The sequence below is a fragment of the Carcharodon carcharias genome, chromosome 17, assembly GCF_017639515.1.
Source record: "Carcharodon carcharias isolate sCarCar2 chromosome 17, sCarCar2.pri, whole genome shotgun sequence".
In the NCBI taxonomy this organism is placed as follows: domain Eukaryota; kingdom Metazoa; phylum Chordata; class Chondrichthyes; order Lamniformes; family Lamnidae; genus Carcharodon; species Carcharodon carcharias.
Genome location: NC_054483.1, coordinates 112,444,432 through 112,465,407, shown reverse-complemented (window position 1 = coordinate 112,465,407; position 20,976 = coordinate 112,444,432). Strand labels below are relative to the sequence as shown.

General features: G+C 42.6%; 1 protein-coding gene across 1 annotated transcript in view; it reads left to right on the top strand.

The window, feature by feature from the left end:
* wbp1la (WW domain binding protein 1-like a) overlaps positions 1-20,976 on the top strand; it is an 85,731-nt gene that overhangs the window by 52,168 nt on the left and 12,587 nt on the right. The window contains exon 2 of the mRNA XM_041209230.1: positions 16,852-16,960. Within this exon, the coding sequence (XP_041065164.1) occupies positions 16,852-16,960 (109 nt within the window). The remainder of the gene's footprint in view (positions 1-16,851; positions 16,961-20,976) is intronic.

Sequence of the window (20,976 nt, the reverse complement as noted above, 5' to 3'; positions counted from 1 at the left end):
TTACTGTCCGCAACTAATTGCACTTGAGAGATGGTGGCAAAGGAAGCCCTCCACTTGAACTGCTGTGGTCCATGTGGTGAAGGTACAACTACAGTGCTGTTAGCCGCAGAGTTCCATGATTCTGACCCCTGTTTTTGTCAGTTTGACATGGAAAAGCGTCAGCTGTCTCTCAGGAGAAGCTTTCTGCAGCATTTTAACTGTGGGTGTTTCAGCATTGGCCTGGCCTCGGCACTTGGCAGTACGGGATGCTCAGCCTTCACAATTGGATTGAGGGGTACAGGCAGGGGAGAAAGCTAGAGGCGATAATTGAGAGGATGACCAGTAGAAATGTTTAAGTCTCTTTATGGCTGTAGCATTTGGAGGAGTGCACCATTTTGGCATTTAGTCATAAATAGCAACAGCCATTAAAGACATTTGCTTGTTTATCCCCTGGGGTATTGCGGATTAACTATATAGAAGTGTCAGCAGCACAAATTCCGGCCATGTTTCTGTACTCCTGCCTCTTGATAGGGAAACAGCTGACTTGTGGTTGAGACTGTGGTGCACAAGTGATGTCATTTATTCTTGGCTCTTGCCACCAAACCCCAGCAGCGTCCTACATGACACTTGTCTGTGAGCTTGTTTGCTGACATTTCTCTGGCACTTCTACAAGCATTGGAATAACACAGGCAGCGAGGCCCGAGCTGCAGATGCTGGGAAGTGGCTGCAGTGCAAAGACAACCAAAGTTCAGTTTTCTCATTCCTCATCCAGGGTTGAGTTCAATATGCCTTTCCTTCTGAGTTTCAGGCAGGTAATGCTGTTGATGTTTTGCTTTCACCCGGAATTTGCTTAACCACACCTCCCCAGCTTGCGTGTTTGACTTAATGATTCTTCACGCCTGATATACAATGCAGTTTTATCATTTTGCAAAAACACGCTGCACAGTGGGAGCATGATATTTGCCTGTCATGCTTGGCTTTGAGACCTCAGGCCCTCTGCCCTGTAAATCTGGATTACTAGATTTAAAATAAAGCAAGAAAAGATTGTTAAAGTTTTGTGCGCCGGCCAGATTGATGGTGTAAGGGTGATGTGAGCATTGTTTATTTGAATAAATAAATGGGGAAAGACTGCACACATGATGGGGGTGTCTTGCGTTCCATTTTTTTGTTCTGCTTGTGGTTTTGAGATCTTTTTTTAAAATTTGCTCCTATTACCATTAGCGTTTTCACCCCTTTTTTTTGCCTGGCTTCCATAGTCACTGTTTCCCCTTTTGCAATGCTTTGTTTTGCTCCCTGCTTATATTGCCCCCTTCCCCTCCCCCTCCACAGGAGTCCATTCCATCCTTTGCGCACCATTAAAGAAAGAAAGAAAGAATGGATTTGCGTTTACAGAACCTCCCTTTGCAACCTCAGGACATCCCAAAGCATTTCACATCGAAGGAATGATTTTTTTTGTAACGTAGCAAATGCAGCAGCCAGCCTGGATAACCACAAGGGTTCACGAGCAATGAGCTAAACACCAAACTCCCTTTGGGCTGGTTGGCTAAGGACAGGGTGGTGGAAGCAAATTCAGAATAACTTTCAGAAGGGAGTTCAATAAAGATTTGAAGGGAAAAGAATTACAATATATAAGAATAGTGCAGAGGCAGTGGTGCTAATTGAAAGAACTCTTTCAGCAAAGGCATGACGGGCTGAATGGCCTCCTTCTGTTCTACGTCATCCTATGATTGCAGGCTGACCAGGCTACCAGGAAAGCTCCTGCGCTGTTCCTCCTCTTATAGTGCCATGGGATCTTTTACGTTCACCTAAGGGAGCAGGCATAGCCTTGATTTAATGTCTTATGTGACAGACAGCACCTCTGGCTGATCAGCACTCGCACAGTACTGCACTGAAGCGTCAACCAAGATATGGGCAAGTCCTGAAACCCACAACCTTTTGGATTCTGAGATGAGAGTGAGACCAACACGCCAAGGCCAACACCCACAAGGTTAAAAAGAAAATTGACAAAACCTGATCCAGGGAAATTGTGTTCTATGTTGAAAGGGTCAAATCCTGGGAGACATTGAGAATTTGGAAGTTAGGACCAAGAAGCAAAGTCAAGTGGAAACATTTTCCACCCAATGGGTAACTGAGTTTTGGAATAAGTTACAGGGAAAGACATTGACACAGATTACATAAATAGGTTCAAGCGGCATTTAGATACATTTCTGGAGGGAAAAGGAATTGTACGGTATGGTGAGCAGGTGGGATTGATCCATTTAAGAAGGGACAGGCTTAATGGGCTTTCATTATTTTAAGACAATGTGTTTCAGCTGTCTGTAGCTGCATGCCAGATGTCCCCAGATGTAGAAGTTCCTACTGTCCGAGGATTTTACAATCATTCCCTCCCCAGGCCAATTTTCTCCCTGCCCCTCCTCGACCCCCTTTGATCCTGTACAGTTTCTCACCCCTCTCCTCTTCCCTAGCGCTATACGTGAGAATGCTCTTTCACCACCTCCCAGTGCTCAGGTGGTTCATATGTCCCTTTGTAACATTAACCGGCTTGAGTAACTCCTCTATTGTGATCAAAATTCAGAGGCTTTTTCTCCTTCTTCTTGGTTTTTTTTTAAAAAGATATTGAGCAAGCTTAGAAACAGTATCTGCATGGGCTTGCATGTCTATACATGTTAACTGGTGGTGTGATAAAACTTGATATCTCTTCTATATCTAGGCAAGAAACAATCTGATGGTGGGAAATTCTCCTGCCTCTTCTGCTGATATGGCTATTTTGATATGTATTAATTGAAAGCTAGCATTTTGAAAACGTCGTCTATGTACCCGTTGTGAAATCGTTAGAATGCTCCTTGCTTTCCATCAAACCATCAGGTGAAGCAGTGAAAGCTCTCAGTGATCTCGGGCCTACCCGTTGCATTGTCCCTGACTCTTGTTACCCAAGTCCGGTTTTCTAGTACGATGTCCCAACAGTAAGGGAAACACTTTACACCCATTTCAAAAATTCAAGCGCTCATAGAATCTTAAACTCACATTGTGCTGGTACCTGCCTTTTGAAAGAACTATCCAATTCGTCCCATTCAACGGTTTTTTTTCCCCCCATTAGCTCCGCAAATGTTTTAAATATTTCGAGTATCTAACCCATTCACTTCTGAAAGTTGGAATTGAACCTGCTACCACCGTCTTTCTGGACACTGCAAAATTCACTATTTAAAAAAAATCATTCCCCCCCCACCCCCCCACCCTCTGTCTTTTGCCCAGTTATCTTAAATATGTATCCTCTGATTATCAAGTCTCCTGCCAGTGGTAACAATTTCTCATTTATTTACACTATCGAAACTCTTCACAGGTTTGAACACTTTTTGTGAAACTTTCTCAGTGTGGTTTAGAGAACCATCTCAGCTTCTCTAGTCTCTCCTCCACTTAACTGAAGTCTTTCACTCCTGATATCATTGTCGTAAATCTTCTCCAAGGCAACCTGGCACAATCTAATTGCATGGTTAAAAAGGATATGAATATTGTGTTCATAAAGCTACTAATGGATTCTTCCGTTCAGTTTTGGTTTATCTAATGGTATTCGATTATTCATAAGCATCAGGGTGGTCAATTTCATGAATATTGCCTTCAGATGCAGTTTCTGAGTGAGAAAGCCAATGGCCTTTCCAGTCTATGTGCCACTGTGATTGGCCACTGGGAGTTGACTTTTTAAAATTCCTTCGTAGGATGTGGGCGTCGCTGGCAAGGCCAGCATTTGTTGCCCCATCCTTAATTGCCCTTGAACCGAGTGGCTTGCTAGGCCATTTCAGAGGGATGTTAAGAGTTGACCACATTTCTTCGGTCTGGAGTCGAACGTAGGGCAGACCAGGTAAGAGTGGCAGATTTCCTTCTCCAGAGGATATTAATGAACCAAGAGGGCCTTTACAACAATTGATAATTTCACGGTCATGGTCACTGTTACTGAGACTAACTTTCAGTTCCATGTTGTAATTGAATTTAAATTCCACCAGCTGCCAAGGCAGGTTTTGAACCCATGTCCCCAAAGCGTCAGCCTGGGCCTCTGGATTATTAGTCTAGTGGTGTTACCACCATGCCATCGTCTCTCCATAATGTGAGATGACTAGCTCATCAGTTTCCTGTTATCCTGATGCGATAGGTATTTTTTTCTTATAGGGGATGTGGGCGTCACTGGAGAGACCAGCAATTATTGCCCATCTCCAATTGCCCCTTGAGTAGGTGGTGGGGTTTTGACTTCTCGAATACAACTGAGTGGCTTGCTGTGCCATTTCACAGGGCAGTTACAAGTCAACGTCATTGCTGTGGGTCTGGAGTCACATTTGGGCCAGACCAGGTAAGGGTGGCAGATTCCCTTCTCTCAAAGACAGTAGTGAACCAGATGGGTTTTTGACATTCTGGTGGTTTTGTTGACGCCATTAGAGAGTCTAGGTTTTATTCCAGATCCCACGATGGGCCGATTAGTCGTCTTCTGGGCTGTATGATTGTTGCTGTAAGATCATTGTCACTGAAAATTAGCATGCATGTGCATCAAGCAATGAGGAAGGCTAATAGTATGTTAGCCTTTATCGCAAGAGTATTTGAGTACAGGAGTAGTGGAATGTTGCTTCAACTGTATGGAACCTTGGTTAGACTGTATCTGGAGTACTGAGTGCAGTTTTGGTTCCTTTACCTTAGGAAGGATATTATTGCCATAAAGGGAGTGCAGCGAAGGTTCACCAGACTTGTTCTGGGGATGGCAGGACTGTTGTATGAAGAGATTGGGAAAACTGGGCCTATATTCTCTAGAGTTTTCGAAGAATGAGAAATGATCTCATCACAAACTACTTAAAGGGATAGACATGGTAGTTGCAGGTAAGATGTTTCCTCAGCTTGGAAAGTCTAGAACCAGGGGACACAATTTCAAAATAAGAGGGAAGTCAACTAGGACTGAGATGAGGGGAATATTTTTTTTCTGAGGGCTGTGAGTTCTCTAGCCCAGCTGTGGAAGCTTAGTCATTGAGTATGTTTAAACCAAAGATTGGTATTTATAAATCATTGACGTAAAGGGATATGGGGATAGCATGGGGACTTTGTTTTTTCGCAAGAAACAAAGCATACGCCCTCACTAATATTTATCTCTCAAACTCAAAAGAGGAGGCCTCCTGGTGTTCATCACATTGCTGTTTGTGGGAGCTTGCTGTGTGCAAACTGGCAGCCTTCTTTCCTACATTACAACAGTGACTATGTTGCATAGAATCTTAGAAAGCTCTGTGCAGGAGGCCATTTGACTCAGTGGGAAAGTTGCCCATTGTGGGTTGCCACGAATCCAGTTCCCCAGATTCTCCTCTGTGTTCTTTAATAGTCTAGAATTGTTTAATCTAATTCATAGAATGTGCGCATCACCAGCATTTTTTGCCCTTGAGAACCAAGTGGCTTGCTAGGCCATTTCAGAGGGCAGTTAAGAGTCAACCACATTGCTGTGGGACTGGAGTCACATGTAGGCCAGATCAGGTAAGGACAGCAGATTTCTTTCCCTATAGGACACTTAGTGAATCAGATGTATTTACGACAACCGACAATGGTTTCATGGTCATCATTAGGTTTTTAATTCCAGATTTTTTTTTATCAAATTCAAATTTCGCCATCTGACTTGGTAGAATTCGAACCCGGGCCCTCAGAGCATTACCCTCGGTAGCTGGAGGGCTGGTCCAGTTACAATACCACTATGCCACTGCCACTTGTGGAAAGACATTCTGTGTGGGGGTGTGTGTGGGGAAAATCTCTCCTCTAAGCTCCCCATTTTTATTTTGGATGTTGATCCTAAATTAATGTATCTATCCAGTACAGCAACATGGATATGTGACATTTTTCTGCTCAGGTATGATTCTCTACTCCTGATTTCTCACCCTGGCTTTATTTGCCTTCCTTGGTTGGACAATGCTGCCTTAGCTTCTTGGTGCCTACCTAATCAAGGTGTTAAATGAATCTGAGCTTGACCTTCATATAGCAGCTTTTAATGTGGAATCCCTTGGTCAAAAGAGAGGTGGTCAAATATGTGATTAGAGTGAGGTTTCAAGAAGATTCATGAGGGTGGAGAAATCTGTAGCTAAGGAAAGGAATTCAGGGGCATAGTTTGAACATGGAGGCCATTGTGGCTCGAGGATCTGTCATCGATGATCACGTGACAGGAGATGGTGGAAACGTACAATTGCACAGAGTTGGATGAACGGAGTGTCTCGACGTGATTGTGGAGCTGAAGAAACCTGGGATTGTAGGATGTAGTGAGGCTATTTAGGGTTTTACAGACTAGAAGAAGGTGTGCGAGGTTTACATGATGTGGGACAGGGAGGCGGTGGTGGTTGGCAATGGTAGGTGAGCGGGATTTAGTGTGGGTGATAGCATGGTCGTAATTTATAGGTTGGAGTGCAGCAAAATGAGCATTGGAAAAGTCAAATCTCTAGGTGACAAAAGCACGATTGAGAGTTTCAACAGCAGTTTGAGGTGAGGCAACAAAAGGCTAATATTTTCAAAACAGATATAGTTGACAATTGCAGTTTGCTTTAGTAAACACCCTGCTTTTATGTTGCTGTAGTTTCAGTCATGAATTCTGCTTGCTTGCTGTAGTTTATGAAGATTTTTTAAAAATAGACTCTGTAGACTGTTTGCTGTGAGTATTTTTTTTAATTCATGTGTGGGATGTAGGCATCACTGGCTAGGTCAGCATTTATTGCCCATCCTTAGTTGCCCTTGAGAAGGTGGTGGTGAGCTGTTGCCTTGAACCACTGCAGGTGTAGGTACATCCACAGTGCTGTTCAGGCCTTATTGACTTTCTAGCGGTTTGATACAACTGAGTGGTTTGCTAGGCCATTTCAGAGAGCAATTTAAGAGTCGACCACATTGCTGTGGGTCTGGAGTCACATGAGGCCAGACCAGGTGAGGACAGCAGATTTCCTTCCCTAAAGGACATTAGTGAACCAGATGGGTTTTTACGACAATTGGCAATGGTTTTCGTGGTCATCATTAGACTTTTAATTCCAGATTTTTATTCATTGAGTTCAAATTCACCATCTGCTGGTGTGGGATTTGAACCAGAGTCCAGTGACAATACCATTACACTACTGCCTCCCCTGTAATAAGTCTCACCCACAGTGGTGTCAGTACATAGTCTGATTCACGTTCCTGGTTACAGACCTGCAGCTTAAGAGATGCCACAAAAGGAATGTTAAATGGGAAGAACAATGTAAAAGGGTTATATACTTACACATGACGTGATCTTGAGTTAAGCGCCATCGCCTGGACATGCTGAGTCTGGTAGCCAGAATTTCCGTTTTGTTAAAATTTTATATGAAGACCTTGGATTCAGGTATTCACCCCACCTGTTAAAGAATGCAGTAATCTTTCCTTGGGTTATTTTTTATTTAAATGTGCCTATTTGACTATTTTAAGCAGGTATTGAGATTGCAAACTTGAGTTTAATAATTCCTTTCTTGAATGTTTCTTTTATGGATTCTGGTTCAAAACAATGCATCAGTTTCTCTTGTCACCAAACTACAGCATCGTTTTCTATTATAATCCTGTGTGCGTCTGCTTGTTTGAGAGATATTGACTCACACAAATATCAATTCTACAATAGCCATATATCCTCTGACCTTAATTCCCCTCCTGTTTCTCACCTCCACCTCCCCACCTCTCGCAAGTGCCAAATGCACCACCTTCCAGACTCATTCTATATGTTTCTTGTCGAAGTTCACGCCATTTTTCTGCTTCTAGTCATTGTTTTCCAGGACCTTGGAACTTTGAAACTCCCCCCACCCCTCACTGTTCCCTTGTAACTACAAACTTGAGGTTTTTGAAACTTAACCTTGGTGTCAATTAACAAACACTGATTACTGTGTTTTATATCTCAGATTTTCTCCCTCATCCTTTCAGCCTCAGTGGTGTCCTGCGTGATAAGCCTTGATCCTTTATCTAGACTCCCTGTTAATAAGTGTTCAGTGTGTCCCAGGTGTCAACCGGACGCAAGCAAGCTCACAACGAGTGTTTCAAACCACCTTGCTGTGCTGCTTTGTGTTACACAAAATTTTACAGCACAGGAGCAGGACATTCAGCCCAACCTATTGAGTTGGTGTCTGTGCTCCACACTAGCCTCCTCCCACTCCTCTTCATCTAACCCCAACAGCCTATTCCTTTCTCTGCCATGCTTACCTAACCGACTCTTATAAGCATCTTGGCTACTACCTCGACTACTCCTTCAGTTAATGAGGTGTCAGTCAGAAATAATTTGAATTGATGAAATTATGAATGCGTTTGACTAGGAACTGTAATAAACAGGAGCAGAATGCATAATCTAGGCTGATATTCCCATGCAATATCGAAGGAATGCTGCATTATCACTGGTAATGTCCCTCAGATGAGAACGCAAACCAGGCAATCGCCTGCCTTATTGCATTGGTTCAGGTGCGTATTAAAGATCCCACGGCACGATTGGAAAAGGAGCAGGGAGCATTCATGGACGAGTGTCCCAAGATGCTGTACGATGGAAACTTTGTTTAAAAAGTAAACCTAGATAAAGCCACTGCATTTCAATTAACTCCAGTGTATGTTAAGCGCTTAGAGGCATCCCTGAGAGACGTGAAATGTTGAATAACCAACTTTCTTCCACCCTTTAACTTCTAGTGAATTTCATTTGAAAATGTTAAAGGCTTAATTTTTTTTGTACAACCCACCACCCCTCATGAAATGATTTTTAATCAAAGCCTTTCCTACTGAAAACAGTTTGTGTTTCTCTGCTTGGGTTTGTGTTGAAGAAGCATTGTTGAGGGTGGTAGAGATCAAAGGTTTATGATAAATTGACTGGGTGTGAAAAGTCAATATTGTAACTAAAATCTGGAGGTTTGGGGTTGGGAGGAGGTGAGAGATTCTGGTTGACGTGAAGCTCTCAAAACACTTCTGTCAGCCCCTAATCTGTCATTCACTACTGCTATTTGTACATACGGATGTTACAATTTCGATTGATAATTCAAATCCTGGATTACGGTAAATGGATAACTTAATGTTTGCAGTGACATTTACTTAGTCTTAACGCATCTGTTTATTCTGGATTAATGGAAAACTAGGCTTGAAATGTTACACAGAATTTTTTCTCTATAAACCAATGTTTGGCACAATCGACCATTCTTTTAGCTGCAAATGAGCTCATGGTAGAGGTGACTTTGCTGATTTGCTAGTGGCAGTGGTTTTATAAACCAAATTACTTTGTGCTGCCAGATGGATGTCAGCTGCACAGAATGCTTTTTGGAACAATCTGAGGGGATCCAGTGGGTGAAAACTTGGAAAATGTAACTTGTTGGACAACCATCGTGGACACGGGGGAAGGGAACTGTGGTTCCTGACCGGGAGCTAGAAACACAGAAAGAATGCAGTGAGATGCAGGAATTTTTAAATCTAGTTTTTGCCATGATACTACTTCAGCACATAATAGCTCAGGTAAGGTGTTGTGGAGTGGAAGGTTAAGTATGGTTTTGGATAAGGAAGTTGGCTTAAACAGCGTAATATTTAGGGTGCAGAAACACTAAGACTTGGGAACTTTTTTTTTTCCATATGTGTTGTTATTTTGTAGTGAGTCCTTACTGCCGAAAGGTTTGACTATCTGCTTTGATGTAGAGAAGTTATGACTATCACACTGACTTTATGAAAATGAGAAAGGTACTGTACATCGTCCTATTTTCTAAACATTCAATCATGAAATATACACAATCAGTGCTGTACTACATCTAAAGTAGTTTACTTAAAAATCAGAGCTGTACCATCTTCAAGCTGTTTACTACATCTACTTGGGTTTTATTCCTCCTTGTCCTGACCCAATTGCAATGAATTTCTGTTCTGTAACTTAGTGCGCTTCAATTACCAGAGCTTTATACTTGGTTGGGTTCTTTTGATCTGACTTTGGTTTGCTCTCCAGCTGTTTATCAAATTTTTACTGCTATTATTTTCAGGATCGCTGCTTAATAAATCCTGAAATTTTTAATTTGCTGATTTTTCAAAAAGTCTGTAACCCCATCTTAAAATTGAGATCTAGGAGCAACTTGGGTTAACGCCACTCGGTTTGGTTCTGCATGTGTCTTAACGCAAACCAAGTTAGCAAGTGATTGGGTTAAAGCTTTGATATGCCAGCCATGATATTAACTTGTTTTTTTTTTTAGCTTTTGTCTTGATCACTTTGCGATTAAAACCTGACCTTGTTGAAACTACAGTATGCTGAAGGTGGAGCAAAGAAGTTGCATAGAGTTATTAGGAGAACCTTTTCCCCAAGGCTGTGCTGCTGTATCAATAATGCTGCTTTAGTTTCACGTTGGTTTTCAGCAAGATCATTTGATTTGTAATGTGCTCCAGCAGTGGTATGCTCGAAGTTTCGCTTGTTCAATTTGGACTTGTAGAATTCAAAGCCATCACCGCTGTGCTCGCTGACCTAGCTTGGCACCTGGTTCCAGCAATGCCTCAATTTTTGGAATCTTCGTCCTTAGTTTCAAATCACTCTATGACCTTGCTCCTCCCTATCTCTAACTTCCCCCTACCTTAGGACCATCTGAGGTCTCTGCCCTCCGATTCTGACCTCTTGAGCCCCCATCGTTGGTGGTGTGCATTTAGTTTCCTAGCCCCTATGCTCTGCAATTTCCTCCTAAACCTATCTGCCTTTTTGCACCTCTTTGTTGTCATGAACACTTGAAACACAGAAAATGGTTCATCTTCAAGGACTAAGAACATTCTGGAAGAATTTCTGTTTTAAAATGCACTGTCCCTTAAAGGGTTGGTGCAGGACTGACTGCTATTTCTGGAAAAAAACATCCTTTTACAAGAAAAGGTAATTAAGCAGTTTTAAAGAAGCTGCAAACCCCTTGACCCCGGTGGACTGTGCACTAAAGGGGTCACATGGTAGTTTATGGTTCTGAGGGTGGGGTGGGGTGGGGGGGGGGGTGGGGGCGGGGGGGGGGGTGCGGCGTGGTGGTGGTTGTGGGGGGACCATGCCAGGAAAAAGTATGTTTCAAAATTGGTTTTGCTTTGAGAAGAGAAAGGACCAACTGCTTGTGAAAAGAAGACAGTAGCCTTTTTGCAGTCCAGAGCCTTTCCACAGCTGGAAGTGAACGTAAGCTATTCCTAAATTGCTACATGCTGGAATAGAGTACCTGCAAGTGTTCCTCGAATCCACCTGAAAAGCAGTGCAAGAGTCATCAACCGTTTCACAGATCAGCAGTGAGACCCTAACAGTATAATCCAGATGCCATTTCAAGAACTCCTCCATCTTTCCTCTTCCCTTAAACCATTGACCTTTGGCAGAATTCCTCTACTTTATTTTATTATTTGTGTTTGTTTGTGTGTGTGTGTGTGTAAGAGACTTAAGGTATCTCAAGAGTAATTAGTATTCTTTCATATTCCATACTGTATAGTAAAAAGTTTTGCCTTTCTATTCAACAAAATTGATTTTATAATAAACCAATAAGTTTGTTGTTTATTGAAAGAAGCCTGGTTAAAGTCTCTTTATTCTGGGTAACAGTAGCTAAGGTAAATGATTGGCCATTTTGTTGAGTGAAACAAACTTTTAAACTAATGTTGCAACCTGTGGAGTAGTGAGGCTAGATCAACTCCGCACTCTTCCCATCCCGGCTGTAACATTGTCCTTTAAGATGTTCCTTTAAAACCTACCTCTCCAGCTAAATTTTTGATCACCTGCTCTAATATTTCCTTGCGTAGTTTGGTGTCAAATTCTGTTTGATTACACTCCTGTGAAGCGCCTTGGGACATTTTACTGTGTTGAAGGTGCTATTCAAAAACTATTTCATTGGCTGTTAAGTGCTTTCAGACATCTTGCGAAAAGTGCTGTATAAAAGCAAGACTTCCTTTTTCCTAGAAAACATAGCATTAATTGAATAGACCACAGTTAATTACAGGGATAAAAACATAAAACTGCGGATGCTGGAAATCCAAAACAAAAACAGAATTACCTGGGAAAAACTCAGCAGGTCTGGCAGCATCGGCGGAGAAGAAAAGAGTTAACGTTTTGAGTCCTCATGACCCTTCAACAGAACTGAGTGAATATTAGGAGAGGGGTGAAATATAAGCTGATTTAAGGTGGGGTGGGGGTGGGGTGTGGTTGTAGGGACAAGCAAACAGTGATAGGAGCAGATAATCGAAAGATGTCACAGACAGAAGAACAAAGAGGTGTTGAAGGTGGTGATATTATCTAAATGAATGTGCTAATTAAGAATGGATGGCAGGACACTCAAGGTACAGCTCTAGTGGGGGTGGGGTGGAAAGGCTGACAGCCTTCCGGGCTGAATATTGAATTCAACAACTTTAGATCTTGAACTCCCTCCTCCATCCCCACCTCCTTTCCGTTTCTTCCCCCTTCCTTTTGTTTTTTCCAATAATTTATATAGATTTTTCTTTTCAAATCTATATCTTTTATGCCCTGTTAGCCTTTCCACACCACCCCCACTAGAGCTGTACCTTGAGTGCCTTGCCATCCACTCTTAATTAGCACATTCGTTTATCTAATATCACCACCTTCAACACCTCTTTGTTCTTCTGTCTGTGACATCTTTCGATTATCTGCTCCTATCACTGTTTGCTTGTCCCTACAACCACACACCTGCCCCCACTTCTCTCTCTCTCTCCACCCCCCCCACCCCCCACCTTAAACCAGCTTATATTTCACCCCTCTCCTAATATTCACTCCCTTCTTTTGAAGGGTCATGAGGACTCAAAACATCAACTCTTCTCTTCTCTGTCGATTCTGCCAGACCTGCTGAGTTTTTCCAGGTAATTCTGATTTTGTTTCACAGTTGATTACACGCTGTTTGCATATTTAGAGGTTTTTTTTCTTGTGTGATAACAGGATGAAGGTTTACTGACTCAGGATATTGCTTATGATCTTTCACTGGTTTGCCTTCTAGATTCTGTCCTGGGCAACACTGACTGCTTGTATTTTTTAAACAGTGCCAAGACCAGGTATCTCTCCTGAATCAACATATTTTTGGAGGCATGATTGCTTTTATGTCCTGGCAATCCATTTTGCATAGCCTTTGGAGAATGACGTATCTCTTTTCCTCAATGGCTTCCTGTCTGATGTATTGGCCTTTGTTCCTTACACAGATACTGATTCTGTCGAGCTGTGCACACGTAGTGTAACTTCAATACATCTGTACAGCTTGATAGTATCTGACGTTCTTTATGATGGGCTCACAATCAGATCTAAGGCGCATAAGTTTCGTTTCCACGATTGTGCGTTGCCTGCACATCTTAGCAATAACCGCTGTATTCTTGGACACAGTTTTAAATAGAGGCCAAAAACTTAAAGGTCCACGGTAACTCTCAACTTCTACAGTTTAGCAATATATAGATCTCTAAATTATTGAAGGCCTTGTTTATGGTAAACACTGCCTCTCCATAAACATTTTATTTATTTTTTTTGTCTAGACATTTACAATGAGAATTTCTATCTAAGTACATGTCTGTCAGGATGTAATTGAAAGCCTCCTGTCATTGGTGATGCTGTGGTGCTGCCCAAATCACAGCCCCTACTCCCCTTCCCAAATCGTTTTACATGGACATTGTTTCATAGCCTCCTCTGCTTTCAACCCCAGCCTTCCTCCTCCTTGCTGGGTCCTGAGGTAGCCTGATCCCCAGCTATTTCACTCCTTAGCCCCACACCCTGCTCTACTTGTTACCCTGAATGAATGGCACTGGTGATACCAAATGGAACCCTGAGGCAGTGACAGGTGTGTTGAAAGTGTGGAGGTACAAACTGGCATCATTGCTGCATAGTTGGTGAAGGTTCACTGGGCTCATCCAATTTGGAGAAGCCATTGAGGCTGGAAAGCCTCCAAACTGGATGCTGTTTTCCCGGTTCAAAACTGAGGGTGCTTTCAGTTGCTTCATGGCATATCCATTTTATCTTCCTGGTTTTATTACTGCAAGTCCAGGGAGCTAAGATATGGGAGTATGAACTAAATGGAACAGTGGTGTGGATTTCTGATGAGAAAGGAGACCTGAATGTTATGGTCAGTCTATTGTTGCTTGGCTGTGGTTATTTTAAAGCCTATTACCACACCAGATTAGTACAAGGTTGAAGCACAATGGCGAGGTTGTATTGTTGATATACATAATGACGTTCAAAAACCATCCAGAATATTGTGTGCAATTGTGGCTACTTACAATTACAGAAATGTACAGTTATAATAGCACTTTACATGTAGAAAAGTGTCCTAAAGCACTTGAGGCATAATTAGAAATAAATGGGTTCCAACCAAAGAGGGAATATTAACAGGGGTGTTAAAATGCTTGGACAAAAAGGTGGGTTTTGAGGAGAAGAGTAAAGTGGTAAGGTGGAGAGGTTTAGGGAGGGAACTCAAGTGTAGGGCCGAGGCAGCTGAAGGTATGGCTATATAATGTTGGCACGAAATGAAGGGAGAGGTCAAAAATCAATGGAACGCAGAATTCTCAGGATGGTTGTATAGTAGAAAGAGGTTAGAGGTGGAGAGGGGTAAGATTATCAAGTGATTTAAACAGGAGGATGAGAATTTTAAATTGGTGGCATGAGGGAACCAGGAGCCAATGTCTGTTAAGCAAGGACAGGGTAATAGGTGAGCGACACTTGGTTTTGGATGAGCTAAGATTTATTGAGGTGGGGATTGGGATGCTGATCTGGGCAATATTGGAATACTTGATTTTCGAGGTGACAAAGGCATTGGTGAGGATTTTGGTAGCAGATGGGTTAAAGTAAGGCTATCTCATTGAAGATTTGGAGAGGGCTTGACAGGGTAGATACTAAGAGGCTGTTTTCCGCTGGCTGGGGAGCCTAGAACTAGGGGCATAATCTCAGGAAAAGGGGCAAGCCGCTTAGGACTGAGATGAGGAGATTTCTCAATTTTAGAACTCTCATCCTTGATTTCAAATTTCCTCAATAGCCTTCTCCCCTCCCTAATTTCTGTCATCTCTTATATCCCCACAGCCCTCGAGAACTCTCTGCTCTAATTCTGGCCTTTTACAACTTCCCCAATTTTAATCATTCCAGCTATACCTTCAGCTGTGTAGGTCCTAAGCTCTGGAATTCTCTCCGTAAACCCCTCTGCCTCTCTACTTTGCCTCTTTTAAGTCACTTGTTAAAGCCTATCTCTGAACAAGCTTCTGGCTACATGTCCTACTACCTCGTTATGTGGCCTGGCATCAAGTTTTGTTTGATATAGTCAATCGGTAGTACAGAAACTTGAGTATTGCTGAAAAAAAGACGTACTATTGAAGCTTTCCGTCTTGATCAGGACAGATACACAAGATAAATCAATAGTAAAGGGAACAACAGCTTATACTTACATGAGAAGAGCTGTGACTGGTTGGCCAGTGCACTCGGGTAGAGGTGTTGCCATGGAGAATGCAGCAGAGAACAGTTAACTGTTGACTGCCAAGCTTTTGTTTCAAATTCAAACCAAGCAAATCAACTCTGGTCAAGGCATTGTCATGGGGAACAAATCAGGACATGGTGCTCCCCCAAGCTTTTGCTTAGTTGGAAAAGGTGTAATGAGTGGAAATGCTCCTTCTGTCTGCGAAGGGCCTTGTGTGTGAATGTATGTGGCTTCTAGCATGGGTAAGTGAGCTACATTGCAAGCCCAACTAATAAACTTAAATAGGTTTTCAATGTAATTCTTAACACAATCAGGATTGTTTAGCAGGTGCTGTCCAATCACGGCATCATATCTAATGTTGGACACTGTTTTGAGTTTTGCAAGCACGGGCTGATTGGTAATAATTCTGTGAAGCACCTTGTGATGTTTTTACTGCATTAAAGGTGCTATATCAGGGCAAACTATTGCTCTGAGGTTTCTCCTGAGACAATAGCTGGAGCAGGCGAATGAAATAGCAGAAATAGTTAGTTTGTGACGGGTTGAAGATGAAGGCTTTGATCTTCCAAATGTTTAGCTGAAGGAAATTGCAGCTCATCCGAGATTGGATGCTGGACAAGTAGTATAATTACAAAGGCAACGGAGGGGTTGAGAAGACCCATTTGAGATCAGAGTTGGAAGCAGACCCACATGAGCTTCATACTCAGGATCAGGACACTGAGCTCAACAGTGCAGGATAGACAGGCAATGATTGACCATGTCAAAGGTTGCAGAAAGGTTCAGTATTAATACTGTGCCATGCCCTGTTTTCAGAGGCTCTCACTTGTGACTTTGTTTCAGTATTGCGATAGAGATGGATTTAGATTGGAGAGATTAAAATATGGAGTCGGCGGGAATAATGGGCAGGGATTTGTAATTGTCATGTAAATTACTTCTGATTTGCCGTCACTGTGCATAATCCTATGTAGAAACTGATGTGATACTTAGATTTTCAAGGTAATTATATGCAGATTATTTATTTGATAGGCATTCAGTAATGATATAATTATTAATCCTTTAGTGTGAGCACTGATATATAGCACTACACTGAATGAACTGGTGTTGCAATGCCCTCTGGTAGATCTTTTCCTTAAGTTTAGATGAGGGACCAAGGCTCAGTGTGGGACACCACCAAGAACACAGGAAGAAACATACACTAGGTCAGTTGTAACTGCTAAGTGACACCAAGCTACATTTCAAAAGTGCCATTGGGTGAAACTTAGTTCTTGATTTTTCAAATGAAGAGGAGCCCAAACCGATCCCATCCCTTTCTCAAGGGTGGAACAAATGTTATTATAAACTAAGTGAACTAAGTTCTGAGTCAGGAAGTTGGATGAAACTAGGTGGCTAATGACTCCTTAGCCTTATGGTTACATAATGGCCTTGCAATCATTTGCATCTCTGTGATTTTCTCTCTCTCATCTCTCCGCCATAATTGTGTCTTTTCTTTTTGAAGTCTCAAGAAAGAGAAGTGTGCGTCGGAGTGAACAACCAGAGTTACTTCTGTGAAACGGGACATTGTTGCGGAGAGTCGCAATGCTGTAACTACTATTATGAACTTTGGTGTAAGTATTGGCTGTCTCAATTCTAACTGATTTGTTGGAGATGGCGACTGTCACCAATTTTTGTTGAGAGTCATGAGCTTCGTTTTACCGATTTGTGAATGGAGCAGTGAATAATGTTCCCGTCTCTTTCTCACCCTTGTTACGTGTTTATTGTGTCTCCTTTTCTTGAATGTGCAAAAGGCCTATGCCTACAAATGTTTTTCCTCACTGAGAATCCCACTGGCATTTGGTTCCATAGTCAGTAGTGGTTCTCCATGTAACATTGTTGTGTCCTTTGTAGATGGCTGATGATTAAAACGTGGTTGTCTGGTCATTATCATGTTTCTGTTTGTGAGCCTTTGCTGTGCACTATTTAGCTGCACATTTCCTACTTTTCAATAATGACTATGCTGCACTTTTTCTAGCACCTGGATTATAAGTTTCTTTATTATTTGTTCTCTGAATGTGGGCCTCGCTGGCAAGGTGAGCGTTTATTGCCTATCTGTAATCGCCCTGCCTGCTCCATTGCTCACCTCAGCCGCTTCAAGAGGAAGTTAGGAATCAGTGTGGGATTAGTGTCACATGTAGGCCAGACCAGGTAAGGACATCAGTGAACATTTTGGGTTTTTATGACTGGCAGGTTCGTGATCACTTGATTGATTCCAGCTTTGTATCTCCAGTAACGCAACAACTGTTCTACCATAGCCTATAAACTCAGCTAACAAATTTCAGAAAAAAGCAGTGGCATGATGGGCCAAATGGCCTTTGTTCCAAGCTGTATCGTTCTACGATTAGAATAACGAGGATACTGTTTGCCTTAATACTGTTTAAGCTAGTTTGACATGAAGATCAAAAAACACCAGCTTAATGAGAAGTGTAGGCTGTAGAGTGAGTGAGTTTGGGAATCTGTTTCAACTTTGTGCAACTGCCTTCTCAAAACTCCCAATCTCTGCCATTCACCTGCTATGTGAGCCCCGTTCTACTCGTTCCCTTCCAGCTGGCTTGTGAAATGGTCTGAGACATCTTTCCTGGAAGAGGAATGTTATAAATTTATGTGCGGTGTGGTGCTGAGTAACACAGACCAACATAGTCCAAGCCTTAATCTAATTTTAATACTGGGACGCTACAATTCATAGCAGACCTCACGGAGTAAAACTGTTGATTATAATAAAAAAAATACAAATTGAGCAGCCTCTCCTGCTCTGGTCACTGCCAGATCCTGGCAGGAAAGTGCGGATGTGTGGATTGGATTCCGATGGCTGTGATGTACTCCATTGTCCAAAAACCTGATGACCCTTAACCATCAGAATTCACGTATGAATGACCACTTGGCCAAGGCAGTGGTGGACTGGTTAAATGCTGATGAAAACCACCTGCTTGTGCCATGCAGTATCACCAAGCAGACAATTAGGGAGAAGATAATGCTTCCAGCATTGTAACCAGAGCTTGCTCGTTAGACATGACAATGCAGTAACACATCTACTGCAGCTAGAATTAGGATGAATAAACACATTGGTAAGAATAGGAAAAATCTGTTGGGCCCATAAAGCCCTTTCCTTTTATGATTAATTTAGATTGTATCCAGCCTTTGTTTGCCCTTGAATTGTGCTGCTTTTAATTAATCTCCAGAATTGCCACAGCCTTGAAGGTTACTTTGGGTGGCTTTACAAGATTGCGCAAGATGTGTAAAAGTCCCTCTGCTAAAACGCATTCAGTGGTCAGAGCTTTGTGCATAAAATCTAAACATAGAAGATAAATATATGAAACTAAAAATAGAATCAAAGTGTGTTTGTGCTTTAATAATTCCAGTAAGTCTTAATGGAAGCCTTTCCAACTTTACTGGAATAAGTGAATGTTTTATTGGGTTCCTGCTTATGCAATCTCCACCCTTGAACATCTTCAAAGTGGGAATATTATCCATTCATAGGAATGCTGCTATCCCAACTACAAACTATTGATTTAATAGCTAATTTTGCGGCTTCTTAATTTTTTATTAGCCCCTCAGTTGGGTGGAGTGGGTGAGGGGGCAGGGACTGTGTGTGGCGAGAGATCCTACTGATTTAATTGCTTATCATATGGCAGTGTTAAGAAAGAAGGGACCTAATCTTAAAATTGGAGGCAGGCTTTCGGGAAGCACTTTACCCTTACGAAGGGTAGTAAAGATCTGGAATTCTCCCCCTAAACGTCCGGACTGGGTCAACTGGAGTATTCAATGTTGAAGTCAACTTTGCTTAATCACAATCTATTGTCAAGAAATATGGTGTTAAGATGTGTAAATGCAGTTGATCAGCCATGATCAAACTGAATGGCTGACAGGCACACGGGCTTATTTAATATTCTTTGATGGGATGTGGGCGTCATTGGCAAGGCTGGTATTTATTGCCCATCTATATTTGCCCATTTCAGAGGGAAATTAAGAGTCAACCACTTTGCTGTGGATCTAGAGTTGCACATAGGCCAGACCAGGTAAAGATGGCAGATTTCCTTAGTGAACCAGATGGGTTATCTTCCGACAGTCATGGTCACTGTTACTGAGACATTTCATTTCCAGATTTGCCTGTCAGTTGAACTTAAATTCCACCAGCTGTGGTGGTGCAAATCTCTCCTTCGACTACTAGCCCAGTGGCATTACCACTATGCCACTGTCTCGTCCTGAATGGCTTCCTCCTATTCCTACATTCCCCGTTGACTCCTTTCATTTGGTTCTGTGATCTGCAACACAGTTGTGCTGTCATAGACTACAGATTCTGGGGGCAAAGTCAGACAGCCCACCTTGTCTCCAGTAGCCAAAAGGACTTTAACAACTCGTTCTAATTATAATTGTCTTTGTTACAGAACTGCTTTTAGAGCAGGTACGTCTAGCAGATGCTAAAATTACATGGAACAGGGAACATACTGATTGCAATGCCCTGGGTTTTTTCTTATTCATTCATGGGATGTGGACTTCGCATTTGTTGCCCATCCCTACTTATCTTTGAGAAGGTGGTGAGCTGCCTTCTCGAACTGCTGCAGTTCATGTGGTGTAGGTACACCCACAGTGCTGTTAGGGAGGGAGTTCCAGGATTTTGACCCAGCAACAGTGAAGGAACGACAATATAGTTCCAAGCCAAGATGGTGAGTGACTTGGAGGGGAACTTGCAGGTGATGGTGTTCCCATCTATCTGCTGCCCTTGTCCTTCTAGATGGTAGTGGTCATGGGTTTGGAAGGTGCTGTCTAAGAAGCCTTGGTGAATTCCTGCAGTGCATCTTGTAGATGGTACACACTGCTGCTACTGTGCGTCGTGGTGGAGGGAGTGAATGTTTGTGGATGTGGTGCCAGTCAAGTGGGCTGCTTTGTCCTGGATGGTGTCAAACTCCTTGAGTATTGATGGAGCTGCACTCATCCAGGCAAGTGGAGAGTATTCCATCATACTCCTGACTTGTGCTTTGTAGATGGTGGGCAGGCTTTGGGGAGTCAGGAGGTGAGTTACTCATCGCAGGATTCCTAGCTTCTGACCTGCTCTTGCAGCGGTAGTATTGTTTCTGGTCACTGGTAACCCCCAGGATGTTAGTGAAAGATTCAATGATGGTAATGCCATTGAACATCAAGGGGCGATGGTTAGATTCTCTCTTGTTGGAGATGGTCATTGCCTCGAACTTTGCCACTTGTCAGCCCAAGCCTGGATATTGTCCAGGTCTTGCTGCATTTGGACATGGACTGCTTCAGTATCTGAGGAGTCACAAATGGTGCTGAACATTGTGCAATCATTAGCGAACATCCCCACTTCTGACCTTATGATGGAAGGAGGGTTATTGATGAAGCAGCTGAAGATCATTGGGCCAAGGACACTACCCTGAGGAACTCCTGCAGTGATATCCTGGAGCTGAAATGACTGACCTCCAACAACCACAACCATCTTCCTTTGTGCTAGGTATGACTGCAACCGGTGGAGAGTTTTCTCCCTGATTCCCATTGACTCCAGCTTTGCTAAGGCTCTTTGGTGTCACACTCAGTCAAATGTGGCCTTGATGTCAAGGGCAGTCACTCTAATCTCACC